The 24,037-nt window shown below is 37.1% G+C and overlaps 1 protein-coding gene across 3 annotated transcripts in view; it reads left to right on the forward strand.

Moving 5' to 3' along the window:
• The window catches only part of STAG1 (stromal antigen 1), a 504,783-nt gene that overhangs the window by 344,737 nt on the left and 136,009 nt on the right, over positions 1-24,037 (forward strand). For all 3 annotated transcript variants that reach the window (XM_027545437.1, XM_027545440.1, XM_027545439.1), the window contains exon 10: positions 20,086-20,209. In XM_027545437.1, coding sequence (XP_027401238.1) covers positions 20,086-20,209 — 124 coding nt within the window. The remainder of the gene's footprint in view (positions 1-20,085; positions 20,210-24,037) is intronic.

Raw genomic sequence — 24,037 nt, forward strand, 5'->3', positions numbered from 1 at the left:
TTTATTATTATTTTCTTTCTTCTACTTTCTTTAGGTTTCCTTCCTTTGTCCTTAGTTTCTCAAGGTGGAAACGGAGATCGTTGGTTTAATCCTTGCTTTTCTTTGTGCTATAATTCTTTGTTGTCAGTCAGTTTGTTGTGTTCAACTGTTTGCGACCCCATGGACTGCAGCACACCAGGCTTGCTTGTCATTCAATTTCTCGGAGTTTGCTCAAACTCATGTCCATTGGGCTTCCCTGGTAGCTCATATGGTAAAGAGACCTGGGTTCAATCCCTGGGTTGGGAAGATCCCCTGGAGAAGGAAATAGCAACCTACTCCAGTAATCTTGCCTGAAAAATCCCATGGACAGAGGGACCTGGTGGGTTACAGTGCATGGGGTCACAAAGAGTCAGTGTTCATTGAGTTGATGATGCCATCCAACCATCTCATCTTCTGTCACCCCCTTCTCCTCCTGCTTTGATTCATTCCCAGCATCAAGGTCTTTTCCAATGACTCTGCTCTTAGCATAAGGTGGCCAAAGTATTGGAGCTTTTTTACTCCTACAATTTTCTTTCTTAGCAGTGCTATACCTGTTTTCCCTAGATGTGGAGTGTGCTGTTTCCATATTCATTTAGTTCAAAATACTTTCTAATTTCCCTTTGGGCTTATTTTTTTGAACCATGGATTATTTAGATTTAGAAATTTTGTGTATATTTGCAAATATCTCAAAACTTCCTATTATTTTATCCTAATTTAAAATCATTTTAGTCAGAGAATATACTTTGTATGATTTAAGTGTTAAGTTTAATAAGATTTGTTTTATGTACCACAGTATGTTCTATTGTGATACAGTAGGAAAACAGTATGTATCATGCTTTTGTTTTTATGCCTGTTAGGTCAGAGTTGGTTGATGCTTGGTTAAGTCTTTTCTATCCTTACTGATCTTTTTATTCTAACAATTATCAAGAAGGATTTTATAAAAGTACTTTTTGTATTCTTAATTCTGGTGTGTTATCACATAAATGATTTCCATAATTTTCCCCAGCCTGTGACTTTATTTTCTTTCTTCATGGTACCTTTTGAAGAGCAAAAGTTTTCATATTCAGTGCAATAATTTATCCATTTTTCTTCTTTGGTCATGCTTTTGATGTCATATCTGTGAACATTTTGCCTAACCCATTCTTATGCCTTATATTCTAGAGGTTTAATCATTTAAATTAATTTATATAAACTATTTTTAAGTTAATTTTTGTATATGGTATATATAAGGGTATAAGTACACTTTTTGGATATAGGTGTATTTTTTAGAAGCACCATTGGTGGAAGGCTGTTCTTCAGCTGAGTTGCTTTAGTGCTTTTCTTGGGACTTGAATTACTATAAATGCAAAGTTTTATTTTTTGGATTTTTTAATCTTTTCTTTTTTAAAAAATTAAATTTATTTATTTTAATTAGAGGCTAATTACTTTACAATATTGTATTGGTTTTGCCATACATCAACATGAATCTGCCACGGGTGTACACGTGTTCCCAATCCTGAACGCGCCCCCCCTTCTCCCTCCCCATACCATCCCTCTGACTCATCCCAGTGCACCAGCCCAAGCTTCCTGTATCCTGCATTGAACCTGGACTGGCAATTCATTTCTTATATAATATTATACATGTTTCAATGCCATTCTCCCAAATCATCCCCCTCCCCCCACCCCCAGAGTCCAAAAGACTGTTCTATATATCTGTGTCTCTTTTGCTGTCTCCCATACAGGGTTATCGTTATCATCTTTCTAAAATCTTTTCTTACACCCATACCACCTGTATTGATCTCAGTTTTGAAATTTTTTTTAATTTATTTATTTTAATTAGAGGCTAATTACTTGACAATATTGTATCGGTTTTGCCATCCATCAACATGCATCCGCCACAGGTGTACACGTGTTCCCAATCCTGAATCCCCCTCCTAACTCCCTCCCCATACCATCTCTCTGGGTCATCCCAGTGCACCAGCCCCAAACATCCTGTATCCTTCATCAAACCTGGACTGGCGATTCATTCCTTATATGATATTATACATGTTTCAATGCTATTCTCCCAAATCATTTCCCCCCTCTCCCACTGAGTCCAAAAGACTGTTCTATACATCTGTGTCTCTTTTGCTATCCTGCATATAGGGTTATCGTTACCATCTTTCTAAATTCCATATATATGTGTTAGTATACTGTATTAGTGTATTTCTTTCTGGCTTACTTCATTCTATAATCGGCTCCAGTTTCAACCACCTCATTAGAACTGATTCAAATGTATTCTTTTTAATGGCTGGGTAATACTCCATTGTGTATATATACCACAGCTTTCTTATCCATTTGTCTGCTGATGGACATCTAGGTTGCTTCCATGTCCTGGCTATTGTAAACAGTGCTGTGATGAACATTGGGGTACACGTGTCTCTTTCAGTTCTGGTTTCCTGGGTGTGTATGCCCAGCAGTGGGATTGCTGGGTCGTATGGCAGTTCTGTTTCCAGTTTTTGAAGGAATCTCCACACTGTTCTCCGTAGTGGCTATACTAGTTTGCATTCCCACCAACAGTGTAAAAGGGTTCCCTTTTCTCCACATCCTCTCCAGCATTTATTGCTTGTAGACTTTTGAATCACAGCCATTCTGACTGGCGTAAGATGGTACCTCATAGTGGTTTTGATTTGTATTTCTCTGATAATGAGTGATGTTGAGCATCTTTTCATGTGTTTGTTAACCATCTGTATGTCTTCTTTGGAGAAATGTCTATTTAGTTCTTTGGCCCATTTTTTGATTGGGTCGTTTATTTTTCTGGAATTGAGCTGCAGGAGTTGCTTGTATATTTTTGAGATTAGTTGTTTGTCAGTTGCTTCATTTGCTATTATTTTCTGCCATTCTGAAGGCTGTCTTTTCACCTTGCTTATAGTTTCTTTTCTTGTGCAGAAGCTTTTAATTTTAATTAGGTCCGATTTGTTTATTTTTTGCTTTTATTTCCAATATTCTGGGAGGTGGGTCATAGAGGATCCTGCTGTGATTTATGTCGGAGAGTGTTTTGCCTATGTTCTTCTCTAAGAGTTTTATAGTTTCTGGTCTTACGTTTACATCTTTAATCCATTTTGAATTTATTTTTGTGTATGGTGTTAGAAAGTGTTCCAGTTTCATTCTTTTACAAGTGGTTGATCAGATTTCCCAGCACCACTTGTTAAAGAGATTGTCTTTTCTCCATTGTATATTCTTGCTCCTTTGTCAAAGATAAGGTGTCCAAATGTGCGTGGATTTATCTCTGGGCTTTCTATTTTGTTCCATTGATCTATATTTCTGTCTTTGTGCCAGTACCATACTGTCTCGATGACTGTGGCTTTGTAGTAGAGCCTTAAGGTAGGCAGGTTGATTCCTCCAGTTCATTCTTCTTTCTCAAGATTGCTTTGGCTATTCAAGGTTTTTTGTATTTCCATACAAATTGTGAAATTATTTGTTCTAGCTCTGTGAAAAATACCATTGGTAGCTTGATAGGGATTGCGTTGAATAAATTTTTTAAAAAGCTTTATTGAGATCTAGTTGACATATAAGATACGTACGTTTAAGGTGTACAACAAAGTCCTTTGAAACACATATATTTTGAAATGATTAACCTCCATCACCTCACCTTTTAAAATTTATTGTTGTGGTAATATTTAAAAATTACTCCCTTAGCAGCTTTCAACTGTGTAATACAATATGGTTAACTATAGTCACCGTACTGTACATTAGGTCCCTAGACCCTTTTTATGTTAAACTAGAAGTTTGTTCTCTTTGATCAATACTTCCCCACTTTACCCCCACCCTTAGAATTTGGCAGCCATCTTTGTACTCTGTATTTCTGTAGGTTCACTGTTTTAATTCTACATAAAAGTGAGAACATAAAATTTTATAGATAAAAGCTTTACATAAGATAAAGTCTTTACATAGATAAAGTCTTTACATAAAAGCTTACTGGAATTTTGATGGAGAATATAATCAATCAGTACTTCAATATGGAGAAAATTGCCTTCCTCATTATATTGCATTTTCCATTCTGTGAGTATAGGTTGTATCTGCATTTACTTAGATATTCTTTAGTTTCTTTTAGCAATTTTTATTATTTTCAGTATATGTCTTTATTGCTTTTATTGAATTTATTTCTATACGTTTTCATTTTTATTTTGTTATAAATGGGGGGTTGTTTCCTTAATTTTGTTCTAGATTCCTTCTTACCAATATGTTAAAAATATAATTCATTTATTCCTCAAAAATTATAAAATATTTTCATTCATTCTGTAGTTTCAGTGTTTTGTTTTTTTAGATTCATTAAGATTTTCTACATACAGGATCATGTCTTTTGTGAACAGACACTTTTAATACTTACCTTGACTATCCAGTATAATATTCAAAAAAAATTGTGAGAGACAACAAGTTTACTTGATGTCCTCTTCCAAAAATACACTCCATGTGCATAGAAGAATATATTTTATTTTGTTACATCTTCCCATAGACCTTTTATTATTATGAAATGTCCTTTTCTAATATAAAACTTCTTTTTCTTAAAGACTTCTTTGCTTCAAAATAACATACCTCAAGCTCTTTTCTGTTTGTTTGATATATGACATCTTTTTTCATCCTTTTATTTACAACTTACTTGTGTCTTTGAACATGAAACATGTCTCTTATGGAGATCCTAGAGATGGATATTGGGTTTTAATCATTAAACAATCTGTTTATTTTCTTTATGGTTGCTACAGAAATTTCATCCCATTAGCATAACTAACTTCACATAAATACAGTTTCTTTGCTTCAGTATATCTCCATTTTCTTGTTCTTCCTTTGTAGTGTTATTGTCATATATCTTTTATCTCTGTTTGTTATTGTCTTAATAGTGCCATCTTAACCATAATCTACTATCAAAATCTTATGCTATTCAATGAAATTAAACAAGTAAATGTTCATTCTGTCTTCTCTGTTTACCCTGTTGTTAGCATTTCTAACATTCTTCATTTTCTTCTATGAATGTGAGCTATTATATAGAGTTATATTTCCTTTCAGTTTGAAGGACTTTCTTTCCTGTTTCTTGTAAGGCAAGTGTGCTAGCAGTCTTTCTTTATCTGGAAATGTGTTATTTCATCATCATTTTTAAAAGATAGGTTTGTTGGGTATAGAATTCTTGATGGATAGTTTTATTTTCCTTGCAATAACTCAATGCCTTTCTGCCACTTACTGTACTTCATATTTTCTGAATAAAAACGTAATTGTTAGTCTTGCTTTTCCCCTGTACATCATGAGTCACTTTTTTTGTATTGTTTATTTTTCTTTTCTTTCCCATTTTTATTAGCTTTCCACAGTTTGTTTATCTGTTTAGATATGGACCTCTTTGTGTTTATCCTGAGATTTTGTTGACCTTCTTGGAACTGGAGATTAATGATTTTCATCAGTTTCAGAAGCTTTTAGCCATGGATTCTTCTAATATTTTTTTACTTATTTCTCTTTGTTTGGACTCCTTTTTCACATATGTTGGTACACATGATGCTGTTTTTTAGGGTTTTGGAGCTTACTCACATTCTCTCTTTCTCTCTCTATCTCATTCCTTCTCCCCTTCTTCCTCACTCTTTCTCTTTCTTGTTTTTCCTTCTCAGTGTTTTTCATCTCAATTATTTGGATATTTTCTGTTATCTTCAGGTTTGGTTTTTTTTTTTTTTTTTTCCTGTCAATTCAAATATACTGCTGAAAGTATTGTGAGTTTTTAGGTTTTTTTATTGTACTTTTCAGTTGGTCCTATTTTCTAGTTGGTATTCTTCATAATCCACTCGTGTCCTTCCATGTTCTCATCTAATTCTGTTTGTTATATCTGCCTTAATATTGTTGCTGTATTTAACCACTGGGCCCACTCAGAGACAGTTTCTTTAGATTTTTTCAATTTCCAGGTATAACTATTACTTCCCTTTCCCTTAGTACATCATGCAACTTTTATTAGAAACTATTTATTTTACAAAATATACCAAATTTGGGTTCTGATTTTACCCCTGAAATTTGTTCTGTTGTTGGCGATTTTGTTTTTGAATAATTTAGTTGGACTTAATATGAAAAATTTCTCTCTGCTGGACTGTAGCTTTAAGCAGAACTCTGTTCTTTCCAAATTCATTTCTTATAGAGTTCAGCATTTTTATTGAAATCTTCCCTGGGTGTAGATATGTAGCATGCTGTATCAGTTGAGTCACCTCCCTCAGCTTAAATCTTTGATTTTCATGGGCATTCCCAGTCCTGTCAACTCAACTATACCTTCTGCTCCTACTCTTAGGATGTTTGAAGGGTTTAGGTCCCTTCTAAGATGCCATAGATTTTTGCTCTTTTTGGCTCAAATTTTATCACCTTTTTACAAGTAAATGCTTCTCAACTTCTTAAAAAAACAAAAGATTATTTTTATATTTTGAGTTATTTGGAGGGGATTAGAAAGGTGTTTTCTATTAGTATGGATTTTAGGTTGACTTTTTTTCAGTCTTTTAAAGGAATTGATCCACTTTCTGTGGTTTGCCTTGTTTCTACCTAAAACTCCTATCATACTTATCTTGTATCCTTTGTAGTTAATTTATCTTTTGCACTGGGTTGTATTTAAGATGTTTTAAAATTTGTAACTAGTTTTTACTGTTCTTTCATGCTATTCTTTGGGGTCATTTTCTTCATGTTTCTTTTATTCTCTGCAGGCTTTCCTATAGCTTCTTGAACACATGAATTTAGTTGTTATGTTTTACTCTTTATTTTACTAGTTTCATCATTGCATTATTTCTGGTTTTGTTTGTTTTGATTGACTTTTCTTATTCTCATGAGTCATTTTCTTTCTTCTTTGAAGGCCTCATAATTTTTATTAGATGCCAGCCAGTGGGTTTTGTTGAGTGCCAGATAAGACATTCTGAAAATTATCATCCACTTTTTTCTGGGACATAATTAGTGTTTGGTCTTTTCAAGACTTTTTTATCAAGGTATGTAAAGTGGACCAATGCAGCATTTAGTCTAAGGTTAACTTTACCCAGGTACTAAGGTAAAACATTTTTTGTACTTTTCTTGATGAATTACAAGGCTTTTCTGTTCTAATTCACTGGAACACAAAGGTATTCCAGGCCCTATGTTTGCTCCAGATATTGTCCTGTCTGCTCTTGCCATTCTTTCCTCAGCATTGGGTGGTTTCTTCACATGCACATGCTCTTGAGTATTCAGCTGAAGACTTGCTGGGGTCTTTCTGCACACTTACGGAGCCCACTGTCATGTGCATCTCGGTACCGTGCCTTGTAGTAATTTAGCTACCCTGCCATCTATAGTCCCAGCTCCTTTTCCTCAACTCAGGGAGATACCCAGTCTCTTTCTGGGTTCCTCTGCTTATACTACTGCGCTTCTCTGCCTGACATTCCAACATCTAAAAGCTATTATTTTATATATTTTATGCAGCTTTTTTTACTTTTTTCTAGTAGAAGTATAAACCCTATCCATCTTGGCTCAGCCATGCAATATTCAGTGCAGAATCCGTTTTCATTTTTTATGATTTTACTTTAGTCTTCAAGCCCAAAGTAACATAGCCTTTATTTTCTTTTAGTGACTCACCCTTTTTGAGGGTTGCCAAAGTCTTCAGTCTATTATTCTCATAGAAACAACAATTCTTTAATTTCTTACTGTTAGCTTATTGATTTTTAATTTAATCAGACCTTGCATGCTATTACTGAGTCTGCCATAGCTCAGTTTTCAATTTCATTATCATTTCAGTCACTTAGTCGTGTCCAACTCTTTGCAACCCGGTGGACTGCAGCATGCCAGGCCTCCCTGTCCATCACCAACTTCCAGAGTTTACTCAAACTCAAGTCCATCAAGTCAGTGATGTCATCCAACCATCTCATCCTCTGTCATCACCTTCTCCTCCCACCTTCAATCTTGCCCAGCATCAGGGTCTTTTCAAATGGGTCAGTCTTCGCATCAGGTGGCCAAAGTATTAGAGTTTCACCTTCAACATCAGTCCTTCCAATGAATATTCCAGACTGATTTCCTTTAGGATAGACTGGTTGGATCTCCTTGCAATCCAAGGGACTCTCAAGAATCTTCTCCAACACCACAGTTCAAAAGCATCAATTCTTTGGTGCTCAGTTTTCTTTATAGTCCAACTTTCACATCCATACATGAGTACTGGAAAAGCCATAGCTTTGACTAGACAGACCGTTGTTGGCAAAGTAATGTCTCTGCCTTTTCATATGCTATCTGGGTTGGCCATAACTTTTATTCCAAAGAGTAAGCATCTTTTAATTTCATGTCTGCAATCACCATCTGCAGTGATTTTGGAGCCCCCAAAAAATCAAGTCTGCCACTGTTTCCACAGTTTCTCCATCTATTTGCCATGAAGTGATGGGACCGGATGCCATGATCTTAGTTTTCTGATTATTGAGCTTTAAAACAACTTTTTCACTCTACTCTTTCACTTTCATCAAGAGTCTCTTTAATTCTTCTTCGCTTTCTGCCATAAGGGTGGTATCATCTGCATATCTGAGGTTATTGATATTTCTTCCAGCAATCTTGATTCCACCTTGTGCTGCATCCAGCCCAGCATTTCTCATGATGTACTGTGCATATGACTTAAATAAGCAGGGTGACAATATACAGCTTTGACATACTCCTTTCCTGATTTGGAACCAGTCTATTGTTCCATGTCCAGTTCTAACTGTTGCGCTCTGACCAGTCTATTGTTCCATGTCCAGTTCTAACTGTTGCGCTCTGACCTGTCTGGTCTGGTATTCCCAGCTCTTTCACAATTTTCCAGAGTTTATTGTGATCCACACAGTCAAAGGCTTTGGCATAGTCAATAAAGCAAAAATAGATGTTCTTCTGGAACTCTTGCTTTTTCGATTTCTTTTTCTTAGGGAAGGTCTTGATCCCAGCCTCCTCTACAGTGTCACATGCCTCTACCCATACTTCATCATGCACTTTGTCTAGGAGCAGCTGTGAGGAGATAGCCCACCCCCAGGGGCAAAGGAGAAGCCCCAGCAAGATGGTAGGAGGGGCGAATTCTCATTCAGAATAAAGCCTCATTCCCTCCAGAGACGCTCAGAGGGCTCAAATAAACCTTGTGCACACCAGGACCCAGGTACCCCACAGAGACTGAGACAGAACTATGTCTGAGCATCTCCTGTGCCGGTGCAGTCAGCAGTGGACTGCCACAGGGACAGGAGCTCTGGGTGTAGCAGACTTGCATATGGCATAAGCCCTCTTGGAGGAGGTCTCCATTAACCTCACCACAGAGCTGCCAAAACTTACACAGGACTGGGAAATGGATTCTTGGAGGGCACAAATAGAACCTTGTATGCACCAGGTCCCAGGAGAAAGGAGTAGTGACCCCACAAGAGAGTGACCCAGACTTTCCTGTGAGTGTCCAGGAATCTCCAGTGGAGGTGTGGGTCAGTGGTACCCTTCTCCAGAGTTGGGGGCACTGAGTGTAGCAGTACATGCATGGGATCTTTTGAAGGAGGTCGCTGTTATTTTCATTACCTCCACCATAATTTGGCCCCTGGTAAATAGCAGGGAGGGGACACAGTGCCACTCATCAACAGAAAATTGTATTAAAGTCATACTGAGCTTGGCCCTGCCCATCAGAACAAGACCCAGTTTCCCCCTCAGTCAGTCTCTCCCATCAGAAAGCTTCCATAAGCCTCTTATCCTTCTCTATCAGAGGGCAGACAGACTGAAAACCACAATCACATAAAACTAACAGGTATAATCACATGGACCACAGCCTTGTCTAACTCAGTGAAAGTATAAACCATGCCGTGTAGGGCCACCCAAGATGGATAGGTCATAGTGGAGAGTTCTGACAAAATGTGGTCCACTGGAGAAAGGAATGGCAAACCACTTCTGTATTCTTGCTTTGAGAACCCCATGAACAGTATGAAAAGGCAAAAAAGGTAAGACCCTGAAAGATGAACTCCCCAGGTCAGTAGGTGCCCAAAATGCTACTGGAGATCAGTGGCAAAATAACTCGAGAAAAATGAAGAGATGGAGCCAATGCAAAAACAACACCCAGTTGTGGAAATGACTGGTGATGGACGCAAGGTCCGATGCTATAAAGAGTAGTATTGCATAGGAACCTGCAATGTTAGTTCCATGAATCAAAGCAAATTGGAAGTGGTCAAACAAGAGATGGAAAGAGTGAATGTCGACATTTTAGGAATCAGCAAACTAAAATATATTGGAATGGGTGAATTTAACTCAGATGACCATTATATCTACTACTGTGGGCAAGAATCCCTTAGAAGAAATGGAGTAGCCATCGTAGTCAACAAAAGAGTCCAAAATGCAGTGCTTGAACGCAATCTCAAAAACGACAGAATGATCTGTGTTCGTTTCCAAGCCAAACCATTCCATATCATGGTAATCCAAGTCTGTGCACTGACCAGTAATGCTGAACAAGCTGAAGTTGAACAGTTCTATGAAGACTTACAATACCTTCTAGAACTAACACCCAGAAAAGATGTCCTTTTCATTATAGGGGACTGGAATGCAAAAGTAGGAAGTCAAGAAACACCTGGAGTAACAGGCACATTTGGCTTGGAATACAGAATGAAGCGCAAAGGCTAATAGAGTTTTGCCAAGAGAACCCACTGGTGATAGCAACCACAGTCTTCCAACAGCACAAGAGAAGACTCTACAGATGAACATCATCAGATGGTCAACACCAAAATCAGGTTGATTATATTCTTTGTAGCCAAAGATGGAGAAGTCTCTAGTCAGCAAAAACAAGACTCGGAGCTGACTGTCGCTCAGATCATGAACTCCTTTATTGCCAAATTCAGACTTAAATTGAAGAAAATGGGGAAAACCACTAGACTATTCAGGGGTGACCTAAATCAAATCCCTTACAATTATACAGTGGAAGTGACAAACAGATTCGAGGGACTAGGTCTGATAAACAGAGTGCCTGATAAACTAGCTCATTTTTGAAATGCTGAATTTCAGTTCCTCAAAATGGAAGAGTATGATCTTCTTGCCAAAGTGATTAGCATGTCATGAATACCGGTTATTGATTTTTCCAGAAGTATCTCTTAATCTATTTTATTTGTTAAAGAAAGATGTTATTGCATATACATAGAAATAGAAGTTCCATGGAGAGATGCCAGTTTCAGTTGATGCTTTGTGTCTCGCCTGCCACCCCAGCTTCAAACAAAAACTAAATATTAATGTATATGTTGCTAGATTTAAGTCCTAGTTATAGGAAATACAGAAAATAGAAGATCATTCTGTCTGACTGAATCCTTATGGTATCATTTTAGTCCAGAATGTGGGAAATTCATATAGCAAATAACTCAGTTTATTCAACAATTAAATGGCATATAATATAAACAAGTAGACTTAAAAATACAATTTTAAAATACCAGATATAAAAACTCTATTAATGGATATATATTTAGTGAATAAAATATAGAGTGTTGAAGAGTCTAGACATAGAATGTAATAGAATGGCATTTCTGAAAAAAAGGCAATCATTTGAGAGGCTTTGTAAGTCCTTTACATAATATTTCAAAAGAAGAGAGACATATTGGAAAGTAGTAATAAAATTTACTGAAATTTCAAAAATTGGTTAGAAAAACAGAATGAAAAAAAATTAGTGTTAAGTAGGTTAAGAAAAATATTTCACATCTATGCATACCATAGTCAAAGTACAAAACATCAAAGACCAAGAAAAGGTCTTAAAAGCAATCAGAAAAGAAAGACGGTTATTTTAAAGTCAGTACAAGAATTTAAATGTTACTAGTTTTTGGGCTTCTCTGGTAGCTCAGTGCTAAACCCGTTGAGAAGGACCTGTTGAGTCTTTCATTTTTTTATACAGTAATGGAACATTTCAAATCACATTTTCAGAACTGTTCTTATACTCTACAGTGATATGATTTATTATGAGTAAACCTGTCATTCTACTTCTTTAATATCCTTACTTCCTAACATTTCATCTTTGACCTAAACATGTGGGTCAAATTCATAGTTTCAATGTAAATATAAATTAAATATATTTTTCCTTGAAAGTTAATGTATCCTTGACATTCAGTTTTTATTCTTATACATAAACTTCTGTTAATAGTCACATGTTAAGGGGTAATACAAGATAGCAGATAACTATGTCACCTGTTCTGTGGGATACTTTTAGTGATATAATCATTGTCATGTATTTTGCCTGTATTTTTTCTAATGGATAATACAACAAATGAAAGGAAATGTATTTTTAATTTCTGTAAGCTTATTATGTTTCTGATGCACTTAAAATCAGTGGTCCCCAACCTTTTTGGTACCAGGGACTGGTTTCATTGAAGACAATTTTTTCATGAACCAGAGGTGAAGGGGAATGGTTTTGCAAGGATTCATATATTGTGCCCTTCGTTTGTATTATTACTATTTCATCTCCACCTCATTTCATCGGGCATTAAATCCCAGAGGTTAGGGACCACAGCTTTAAGTCATACTGAAATAGTTTAGTGGAAGATTTGGATTTTGTAAGCACACCAAGAGAGTTTCAGTTGTTTGGATCTATACAAACATTACTGCCTCTCAGAAGCCTTCTTTGACCCTCTGTTTCTCTCCATCATTTACATGGTTCAGTGTTCCCTGTACTGCCCTTTATTAACATTTAACACTCTCTAAGTGAATATTTTAATCATTTTATGCAAGCTGTGTATTCTCTAGTTCTTATTCACAGTCCAGTGAATGATACAGTATGACTTTTTAGTGACTCCTTCAGCTATTCATTTCTCCCTTAGGCTTTTGTTCACCTAGTAAGAGTTGTGCTATTTTGAAAAATGTAAATTTTTTAGCTAAACATTAGTGACAAAATTGGTTGAGACATAAATTTACTGTGTTGTACAATTTAGATAGCAGACCTTCTCAGCATTCGTAATCATACTTCCTAATCTAGTGCCCTCATGAGATTTCTTGCATAAGAGAGAGAACTGTGTCAAAACATGTATATTAACTAAGAATTTGTCTCTGAAATTTATTTGCCAATTTAGCATTCTTTTTTACTGGGAAAGCATCTGTAAGGGTAGTTCACAAAATATGTAATTAAAATTAATTAACAGAAAACAATTTAAATTTCATCTGCCAGGAAAGGAATTCAAAACAAAAACTTAAGTCCAGATATTAAATTAAAGGTACAGTAACTGTGAGGATCAATAAAGTATGGAAGTTTTCCATAGAAATGAATATAATTATTCTTTTATACTGTGAAAAAAAAAAAAAAGAGGTACAGCAAAGGATTAATTGCCACAGAATTATTCTTTTCTAGTTTTTTTCTTTCTTTGAGTTTGCAGGTAAAGTGTATTCTGGTCTTCCCAATTGGCTCAATGGTGAAGAATCCACGTCTAAGCAGGAGACATTGGTTTAACCCCTGGGTCAGAAATATCCCTTGGAGAAGGAAATGGCAACCCACTCCAGCATTCTTGTCTGGGAAATCCCATGCACAGAGGAGCCGGGCAGACTGCAGTTCATTGGGTCACAATCAAGGGTCAGGCATGACTTACCGACTAAATATCAATAACAATGTATATTCTAACTTCATTTTTAGTTGTTCATTTCAAGACCCCAGTACTAGAACTAATAGAAATTAGTTCCTCATATTATTGTCTTTATACCTTTCCTCTTGTTTTACTAAGTTTTCTGCTCCCACACTTTAATCTTTATCTTGGAAACTTCCAAACACCTGCAGTTAAATGTTACCTTTCAAAATGGAGTGAGGCCTTCAGAAGTAGATTAAGACATTAAAAATAAATTTAGTATGAAAATCAAGGACTGAAAGACTCTTATATGAGAAAAATATCTGTGTATCAAAAGATATACTGTAATCAAACCAGGGAATATTTAGAAGTGTACTAAATTTTCATTTCCTAGTTCATATACTTAAATAGAACATTAGTTCCTGGAAAGCAAGAAAGCATTCTCTGTTAATAAGAGGATATGCCATGAATCGTGGGAGAACTGAAACTTTACTGAAACTTAAAAGAATAATCATTGTACATAATCAGAGTGGAATGAGGGCATTGTATGGTTAGGAATGATCACAGACATGTAGTCTGTATAGTTGAGATATTTGGACTAAAGAACTCATTCACAGACTAAACTAGAAGAAAATTTGTTATGGCTTTAATTGGTAAAGGCTTTTAATAATAATAAAACTAACAGTTGTGGTTGCTCTATCACTAAGTCATTTCCAACTCCTTGAGACCCTGTGGACTGTAGCACGCCAGGCTTCCCTGTCCTTCTTTATCTCCTGGAGTTTGCTCAGACTCATTTCTGTTGTGTCAGTGTTGCCATCCAACCACTTCATCCTCTGTCCTCTCCTTGTCCTCCTATCCTCAGTCTTCCCCAGCATCAGGATCTTTCCCAGTGTGTCAGCTCTTCGCATCAGGTGGCCAAAGTATTGGAGCTTCAGCTTCAGCATCAGTCCTTCCAATGAATATTCAGGGTTGATTTCCTTTAGGATGGACTGATTGTATCTCCTTGCAGTCGAAGGGACTCTCAAAAGTCTTCTCCAGCCCCACAGTTAGAAAGCATCATTTCTTTGGTGCTCAGCCTTCTTTATAGTCCAACTCTCACATCCATACATGACTACTGGAAAAACCATACCTCTAACTATGCAGACCTTTTTTGGCAAAGAGGTGTCTCTTCTTTTTAATATGCTATTTATGGTTTTTCCAGTGGTCATGTATGGATGTGAGAGTTGGACTGTGAAGAAAGCTGAGCACTGAAGAATTGATGCTTTTGAACTGTGGTGTTGGAGAAGACTCTTGAGAGTCCCTTGGACTGCAAGGAGATCCAACCAGTCCATTGTGAAGGAGATCAGCCCTGGGATTTCTTTGGAAGGAATGATGCTAAAGCTGAAACTCCAGTACTTTGGCCACCTCATGCGAAGAGTTGACTCATTGGAAAAGACTCTGATGCTGGGAGGGACTGGGGGCAAGAGGAAAAGGGGATGACAGAGGATGAGATGGTTGGGTGGCATCGCCAACTCAATGGACGTGAGTCTCAGTGAACTCCGGGAGTTGGTGATGGACAGGGAGGCCTGGCATGCTGCAATTCATGGGGTCGCAAAGAATCGGACATGACTGAGAGACTGAACTGAACTGAACTGAACTTAGGTTTTGTCATAGCTTTTCTTCCAAGGAGCAAACATCTTTTAATTTCCTGGCTACAGTCACTGTCTGCAGTGATTTTGGTGCCCATGAAAATAAAATTTGTCACTTTGCACTTTTTGCCCATCTAGTTCCCATGAATTGATAGGACCAGTTACCATGATCTTAGTTTTTGACTTTTGAGTTTTAAGCCAGCTTTTTCACTGTCATCTTTCACCCTCATCTTGAACAGTATAAAAATTAATAATATTGGTTATCTTTCGCCATGTAACAAGAAGCAATAAAGATACCCATATTCAAGAAAAAAGGCATGTGCCTCCACAATAGGGAATAGTAACGAAATCTATGGAAATTGTAAGACCACCACCAAAAAATTCTACTCTATAATTTATGATTACATAATATAATTACATGTAGAGAATGGTTAATAGGGTGGTATCAGCAAACAAAGTATATTAGCACTCCAAAACCCAAATTGGAGAAGAATCACCAAGGGACTTTTATTTTTATTTTATTTTTTTACAGAAAACAAAACTTTATTGACAGTAGATTTTCAGGCTTGCCTACCTCTAAAGTCTTTTTAATTTTTGAGAAATATGTTTTAAGATTCAGAAATCATTATTTATAGCTATAGCTAGACCTGAAATAATACTAAGGGACTTTTAATAGTAGTAAAATGAGCTATCTTATCACACACAGTTAAATTGAAGTTGGAAGGGTCAGATGAGCATCTGAAGTAGACAGGGACTGGGATTCCAAGAAGAAAAGCTGAATCAAAATATTGGCAGTGTATACAGAGGAGAGCTGTGTTCCAAAAACATGAGCTTTGGGGAGTCTAATAAAGTGAGCCAAAATGGCATTAGAATATGTATTCATATAGCTGATGCAGTTTGCTATACAGCAGGAAATAGCACAACATTGTAAAACAACTATACTCAAACAAAAAATACCTTTTTAAAAAAAGATATTAAAGATCAGGGTTAGACATAGATATGGTTATAAAAAAAAGATTTTGAACACTATTTTCAGTTTTTCCTATTGAAATAAAACTAAGCCTTTATATTCTCTAGCCTTGGAAATCAACCACCCATAATCTCAATTCCAATAGTAAGGATAATACCAATAGTAATGAGTAGAAGAATGATTGAGCTATATTATGAATTACCATACTTAGTAGTCACTAAAGTTTGTTTGTAATATTTATTTATTCATTTATTTTTGTCTGCATCAGGTCTTAGTTGCTGCTCATGGGATCTTTCATTGTAGCGCATGGGCTTCTCTCCAGTTGAGGCTCACAGACTCAGTAGTTGGGATGCATGGGTTTACTTCCTCCATGGCATGTGGGATCCAGCTCCCAGATTAGGGATCCAATGCATGTCCCCTGCAATGGAAGGCAGATTCTTAACCACTGGATCATAAGGGAAGTCCCATAGTTACTATAGTTTCAGTCACTATACCTATTCATTTTATCCTTCGCCTGCTTCCCTGAGATTGTGTCGTTTAAAAAAAAAAAAAAAACTCAGCCTGGTTTTGGTTTGTTTTGGTTTTAATTTTTATTTTAGGATTAGTCTTTACAAAAGTAATTTAGCAGGGAATAAGTGTAATAGATCTCTGGGAATGACTGCTTGGTAGGACTGGGAGAACTAAAACGGGTATTTTGTGTTTATGTTTTGGTTTTGGATGAGGAGCTATGTTGTTGTTTGTTTTGTTTTTGACTTACTCCAGTAGAACGCAAAATATATGAACTTGTAGTTCTTAGAGGTGGAAATTTATATGAAATAGTAGAACACGATGTCAGGCAGGGATTTAAAGCACTATGCGGAGAAATTTGTTAATATCTAATTAAGGTGACGATGTGTATTCATTCTCACCCAGTAAATTCTACTTCTGAGTATAACAGCACTGTCTCACAGACTTCATTGACCATGGTTTAGTCCATAACTCGTTTCTGACTCCTGCAACCCCATGGACTGTAGCCCTCCAGGGTCCTCTGTCCATGGGATTTTCTAGGCAGGAATACTGGAGTGGGTTGCCATTTCCTTCTCCAGGGGATCTTCCGAACCCAGGAATCAAACCTGTGTCTCCTGCATTGTAGGCGGATTCCTGTATTGACCATGTCCTACATCAAATACACAGATGATTCAAGAAAAAATACGTGCCTCACCCGATGTGAAGGACTTTAGTGTTTTCTGTGCTGAACGCTTTTGGTTGCCACTTATAATGTGCTGATAGGTAATAATGCACTGTTTGAAGAACACTGCCCTAGGGAAACCCTTACACATGTGCATAAGGAGACATGTAAGAAAATGTTTATGGCATTCATTGTTAATAAAACCAAAAACTGGGAAACAGCCAGGGTCTGCAACTGAGAGAATGTGTAAGTAATTTGTAATTTATTTGTAGAAAAGATCACTGAATCAGTTAAAGTTAATATATTGGAGTTGAAGTGATATGAATCAGTATATATAAATTGTAAAACCTGACTTGTGAAAAAATCAAGTTGCAGACAATACCTACAAGATATAATGTATGTAAAGTTTCAAAATATGTAATATGAAGTTAAAGTTTAATAACTTTGTAATGTCTGAAATGTTTCATATTCAGAAAAAAAATAAATGTTTCATATTTAGAAAATGCCCTTGATCTATTGCATTCAGTATTTTACAGGTCAGGGAACATTCTTTTACAGATGTTAAGCTGCTTTTTATATCGTCTTGTCTAGATGCAAATGTCTAGATTGATGATAACTAAAAGATTATAATAATGAACATTTAGGGAAGGTTTTAGTAGGTATTGGAGAAGGCAGTGGCACCCCACTCTAGTACTCTTGCCTGGAAAATCCCATGGGCGAAGGAGCCTGGTAGGCTGCAGTCCATGGGGTCGCTAAGAGACGTGACTGAACGACTTCACTTCACTGTAACTTAGTAGGTACAGAACACAGTTCTGGGCTTCTCAGGTGGCGCGAGTGGTAAAGAACACACCTGCCAATGCATGAGATATAAGAGACGTAGGTCCGATCTCTGGTTTGGAAAGATGCTCTGCAGGAGGGCATGGCAAGCCGCTGCAGTATTTTTGCCTTGAGAATTCCCATGGACAGAGGAGCCTGGCAGGCTATAATCCGTAGGATCGCAAAGAGCTGTACACAACTGAAGTGACTGAGCACACGTGCACGAAACACATTTCTAAATATTTTATTTTACTCTCAGACCTTCTCACAGTTACACCTTCTCACAGTAACTATGAGATCTAGATTCCATTATTGTTTTACCGATGAGGAAATTAAGAAGGAGGGAAGTAATTTGCAGCTAGTAAATAGCAGAGTTAGGATTTACACTCAAGATATCTTGCTCCAAAGTCTGTATCACTCGCCTCCGTGCTATAGAGAAAAGGGTATTAGCAACCGCAACAACAACAAAAATGTAGGAAGACCTTAACTCTGTAATTGGCAGTATACTTTTGAGAGAGAGCGTTTCATATTTTTATTTTTTAGCAATGACATGGACTTAGAAGGAACTAAAATTTATTAGGGCAGAGAAATATTAGAATACTAGCACTCATCTCAAAAAAGAAACCAAGAAAAGCACCTTGATAGATGATTGCCTTGTGTAAATTGGAGAATTAAAAATTACCTGAAGTTTTAACTATGTATTCATGTATGGCAGCTCAGAAACCTTTAAGATTGATCTACAAAAGAAAGGTAGGATTTACCATATTGTATAATTTGGGAGTGTTTTTAGCCAGAATTATTAACCTGTTGAAAGATAAGGTGAAAAATTAATACCATGTTTGTTTGTGGTGCACAGATTTTAGAATAGAAGTAATCCCAAGAGGGTTGTGGTGGATGCTGATGGTTAGGTGACAAGTTGTCTGGGCACAGAGCCAGAGACCTTGCCGTTGGCAGTTTTTTTCTCCTACAATTTCATAGTGTAGTCACCAGGATTGTTCTTTTATGACTAAACATGAATTAAGGTCTTGGATTTTGTAAGCTATATTTTCAAGGGCCGCCCGAGTGGCACAGTAATAAAAAAATCTGCCTACCAATTCAGGAGACACTGGTTTGATTTCTGGGTCAGGAAGATAGCCTGTTAAAGGAAATAGCAACCCACTACTGTATTCTTGCCTGGAAAATTCCATGGACAGAGGATCCTGGTGGGTTACAGTCCATAGGATCACACAATCAGATGTGACTGAACACACATGCTCATACATTTTCAAATAATACAGGCTTCTAAAATTTTGCCTCATAAATACTAATTTGATGTTCATGAAAATTATTTTCGTTTTAATTCTTTAGATGTGTACTAGCTTATAACTTAAAGTTATTTAGAGAAACAGTTTTTGAATTCTGCATTATTCTGTATTTGGATATTGATACTCTAGTTCCTTAGAAGTTTTAACATGTTTAATGATCCCATAATTGTGAGGTTTTCAGAAAACTGCAAATGCCATTTCCGAGTCTACTGAAAATACAGCACTTGAGTCAAAATAAGATGATTTCCAGAAGCATTTTTTTTTTCAGTTTGTTATTGGTAGTTTTTATAGAAGTCGTATAAAAAATAGAAGATATTCATGTTGGAGACATTCGAGAGTGCATGTATAAATAACAGTATTTGGATTGTGCTAAGTTGCTTCAGTCATGTCCAACTCTTTGTGACTCTATGGATTTTACCCCACCAGGCTTCTCTGCCCATGGAATTCTCCAGGCAAGAATACTAAAGTGGTTGCCATTTCTTTCTTCAGTGGATCCTCCCAACCCAGGGATCAAACCCCCATCTCTTATGTCTCCTTCTTTGGCAGGCAGGTTCTTTAACACTAGCACCACCTGGAAAGCCCAGTATTTGGATAATACTGTTTTTGTTGCTTGCTGAAAATGAGTACGAAGTCCATTCTACATTTGAATGTTAGTCAGAGGTTTTTCTTTCTTTGTTTTTTCTTTTGTTTTTTCCTCCTCTAGTGATGCTATTGCTGAAATTAGAGCCATTTGTATTGAAGAAATTGGAGTATGGATGAAAATGTATAGTGATGCCTTTTTGAATGACAGTTACCTAAAATATGTTGGCTGGACTCTTCATGACAGGGTAAGTTACTCTGTTCTCAGCTTTGATAGAAGATATGCTTTGTGCAAATATTAATGGTAAAAAGCTTGAAATTAAGATGGCATTTGTTGGGTTTTTTCCCAAAAAGTGAAATAATAATGAAATTTGAGATGATATAGCTGAATACTGTTTACTTGTGGCCATGATGAAACTTGAAACATCAGCACATGTCTCAAAACTCTTGTCTTACTTAGTTGTAATGTTATCTTAAACCACCATTGACAGCCTGGTACATCTAAATTTAAGAGGATATAGTATTTTAAGAAGCTAATTACAATTATGATTACAGTCTTTTTCTAGTTAATAATCAAAAGAGATTCCTTGTTTCTCTTGATATATAGAAACTAAATAAGCTTTCTTTTTTTGATTCTCAAGGGTCATATCCATAGTAGAACTTTTATAACAGGTGAATAGATTTGTTGGATTTTAGAATATTTGATTTTAAACTATTTCTGTACTTCCACTCTCTTAGAAAAGCCTCTGACGTAAAAGGAGTCCCACAGTATTGAATACTGGATATGTAATCATTAAAATAACAAAGGATAGGAATGAGAAATCACTGGAATTTTTATATTGAATAACCTAGATTCCTATAACTTGAACTGCCAGATTGTCACAGAATAAAACTAAATCTCACAGCAGTCTGTTTTAAAAGTTGCTATATTCCATTATTTGAATTGTTATGAGTATCATAGGTATTCAGATCAGATCAGATCAGTCTCTCAGTCGTGTTTGACTCTTTGCGACCCCATGAATTGCAGCACGCCAGGCCTCCCTGTCCATCACCAACTCCCGGAGTTCACTCAGACTCAAGTCCATCGAGTCAGTGATGCCATCCAGCCATCTCATCCTCTGTCGTCCCCTTCTCCTCTTGCCCCCAATCCCTCCCAGCATCAGAGTCTTTTCCAATGAGACAGCTCTTCGCATGAGGTGGCCAAAGTACTGGAGTTTCAGCTTTAGCATCATTCCTTCCAAAGAAATCCCAGGGCTGATCTCCTTCAGAATGGACTGGTTGGATCTCCTTGCAGTCCAAGGGACTCTCAAGAGTCTTCTCCAACACCACAGTTCAAAAGCATCAATTCAAACATTTTAAATTTCTGTCTATTTATTTTTGGCTGTGCTTCATCTTCATTGCTGTCCCAGCTTTTCTCTAGTTGTGGCAAGCTTGAGCTACATTCTGGTTATGGTACGTAGGCTTTTCAATGGTGTGGCTTCTCTTTTTGCAGAGCACAGGCTCTAGGGAATGTGGGCTTCAGTAGTTGCACTTTCTGATCTCTAGAGCACAGGCTCAGGAGTTGTGGCACAGGGGCTTAGTTGTTCCATGGCATGCGGGATCTTCCTAGATCAGGGATTTGAACCCTTATCTCCTACATTGGCAGGTGAATTCCTTACCACTGGGCCACAAGGGAAGCCCAGTATTTTATCTTTTTAAGTGCAATTTTATTTTTAGACTTTTAGGATAATTTTGGTAATATTCTTTGACTTTCTTTTTTATGCTATTTTTTAAAATTTGTTAATTGGAGGATAATGGCTTTACAATATTGTGTTGGTTTCTGCATACAACAATATGAATCAGAAATTATTTTATACATTTTCCCTCCCTCTTGAGCCTCCTCCTCTGCTCACATCCAACCCCTTTAGGTCATCAGAGAAAGCCAGGCTGGGCTCCTTGTGTTATATAGCAGCTTTCCACTAGTTAGCCATTTTTACATGATAGTATAGGCTCTCACATCAGGAAGCTTCCATAAGCCTCTTATCCTCATTCACCAGAGGGCAGACAGAATGAAATCCACAATAACAGGAAACTAGCAACCTAATCACATGGACCACAGACTTGTCTAACTCAATGAAACTATGAGCCATGGTATGTAGGGTCATCCAAGATGGATGACTCATGGCAGAGAGTTACAACAAAACATGGTTGAGTGAAGAAGGGAATGGCAAACCACTTCAGTATTCTTGCCTTCAGAACCCCACAAATAGTATGAAAAGGCAAAAAGATAGAATCCTGAAAGATGAACTTCCCAGGTCAGTAGGTGCCCAATATGCTACTGGAGAAGAGTGGAGAAATAACTCCAGAAAGAATGAAGAGACGGAGTCAAAGTGAAAACAATGCCCAGTTCTGGATGTGACTAGTGATGGAAGTTAAGTCCAATGCTGTAAAGAACAGTGTTGCATAGGAACCTGGAATGTTAGGTCCATGAATCAGCATAAATTGGAAGTAGTCAAACAGGCGATGGCAAAAGTGAATATTGACATTTTAGGAATCAGTGAACCAAAATGGCCTGGAATGGGCGTATTTAATTCAGATGACCATTATCTCTACTACTTTAGGCAAGAATCCTTTAGAAGAATTGGAGTAACGCTCATAGTCAACAAAAGAGTCCAAATTGCGGTACTTGGGTACAGTCTCAAAAATGACAGACTGATTTGTGTTGGTTTCCATGGTAGACCATTCAGTATCACAGTATTCCAAGTCTGTTACTGAACCAGTAATGCTGAAGAAGCTGAAGGTGAATGGTTTCTACGAAGACCTTCAAGACCTTCTAAAACTAACACCAAAAGAAGATTCCTTTTCATCATAGGGGACTGGAATGCAAAAGTAGAAAGGCACGAGATATCTGAAGTTTGGCCTTGAAGTACAAAATGAAGCAGAGCAAAGGCTTACAGAATTTTGCCCAGAGAACACACTGGTCATAGGAAACACCCTCTTCCAACAACACAAGAGATGATTCTACACATAGACATCACCAGATGGTCAACATTGAAATCAGATTGATTATATTTTTGCAGCCGAAGATGGAGAAGCTCTATACAGTCAGCAAAAACAAGACCAGGAGCTGACTGTGGCTCAGATCATGAGGTCCTTATTGCAAAATTAATTTGAAGAAAGTAGGGAAAACCACTAGACCATTCAGGTATGACCTAAATCAAATCCTTATACAATGGAAAAGACAAACAGATTCAAGAGTTTAGACCTGATAGAGTGCCAGAAGAACTATGGATGGAGGTTCATGACATTTTACAAGAGGCAGTGATCAAGACCATCCCCAAGAGAAAGAAATGCAAAAGGGCAGAAAGGTTGTCTGAGGAGGTCTTACAAATAACTGAGAAAAGAAGAGAAGCGAAAGGCAAAGGAGAATGGGAAAAATATACACATTTAAATGCAGAGTTCCAAAGAATAGCATGGAGAGATAAGAAACTCTTCCTCAGTGATCAATGCAAAGAAATAGAGGAAAAGGGTAGAATGGGAAAGACTAGAGGTATCTTGAAGAAAATTAGAAATACCAAGGGAACACTTCATGCAAAACTGGGCTCAATAAAGGACAGAAACAGTATGGACCTAACAGAAGCAGACTCTATTAGGAAGAGGTGGCAAAAAGATCTTTATGACCCAGATAACCACAATGGTGTGATCACTTAACTAAGAGCCAAACATCCTGGAATGTGAAGTCATATGGGCCTTAGGAAGTATCACTAAGAAGTAAAGCTAGAGGATGTGTTGGAATTCCAGTTGAGCTATTTCAAATCCTAAAAGATGATGCTGTGAAAGTGCTGCACTCAATATGCCAGCAAATCTGGAAGACTGAGTAGTAGCCACAGAACTGGAAAAGGTCAGTTTTCTTTCCAGTCCCAAACAAAGGCAGTGCCAAAGAATGTTCAAAGTACTACACAACTGCACTTATCTCACATGCTAGCAAAATAATGCTCAAAATTCTCCAAGCGAAGCTTCAACAGTACCTGAACCAAGAACTTCCAGATATTCAAGCTGGATTTAGAAAAGGCAGAGGAACCAGAGATCAAATTGCC

This window comes from Bos indicus x Bos taurus, chromosome 1 (genome assembly GCF_003369695.1).
Source record: "Bos indicus x Bos taurus breed Angus x Brahman F1 hybrid chromosome 1, Bos_hybrid_MaternalHap_v2.0, whole genome shotgun sequence".
Lineage (NCBI taxonomy): Eukaryota > Metazoa > Chordata > Mammalia > Artiodactyla > Bovidae > Bos > Bos indicus x Bos taurus.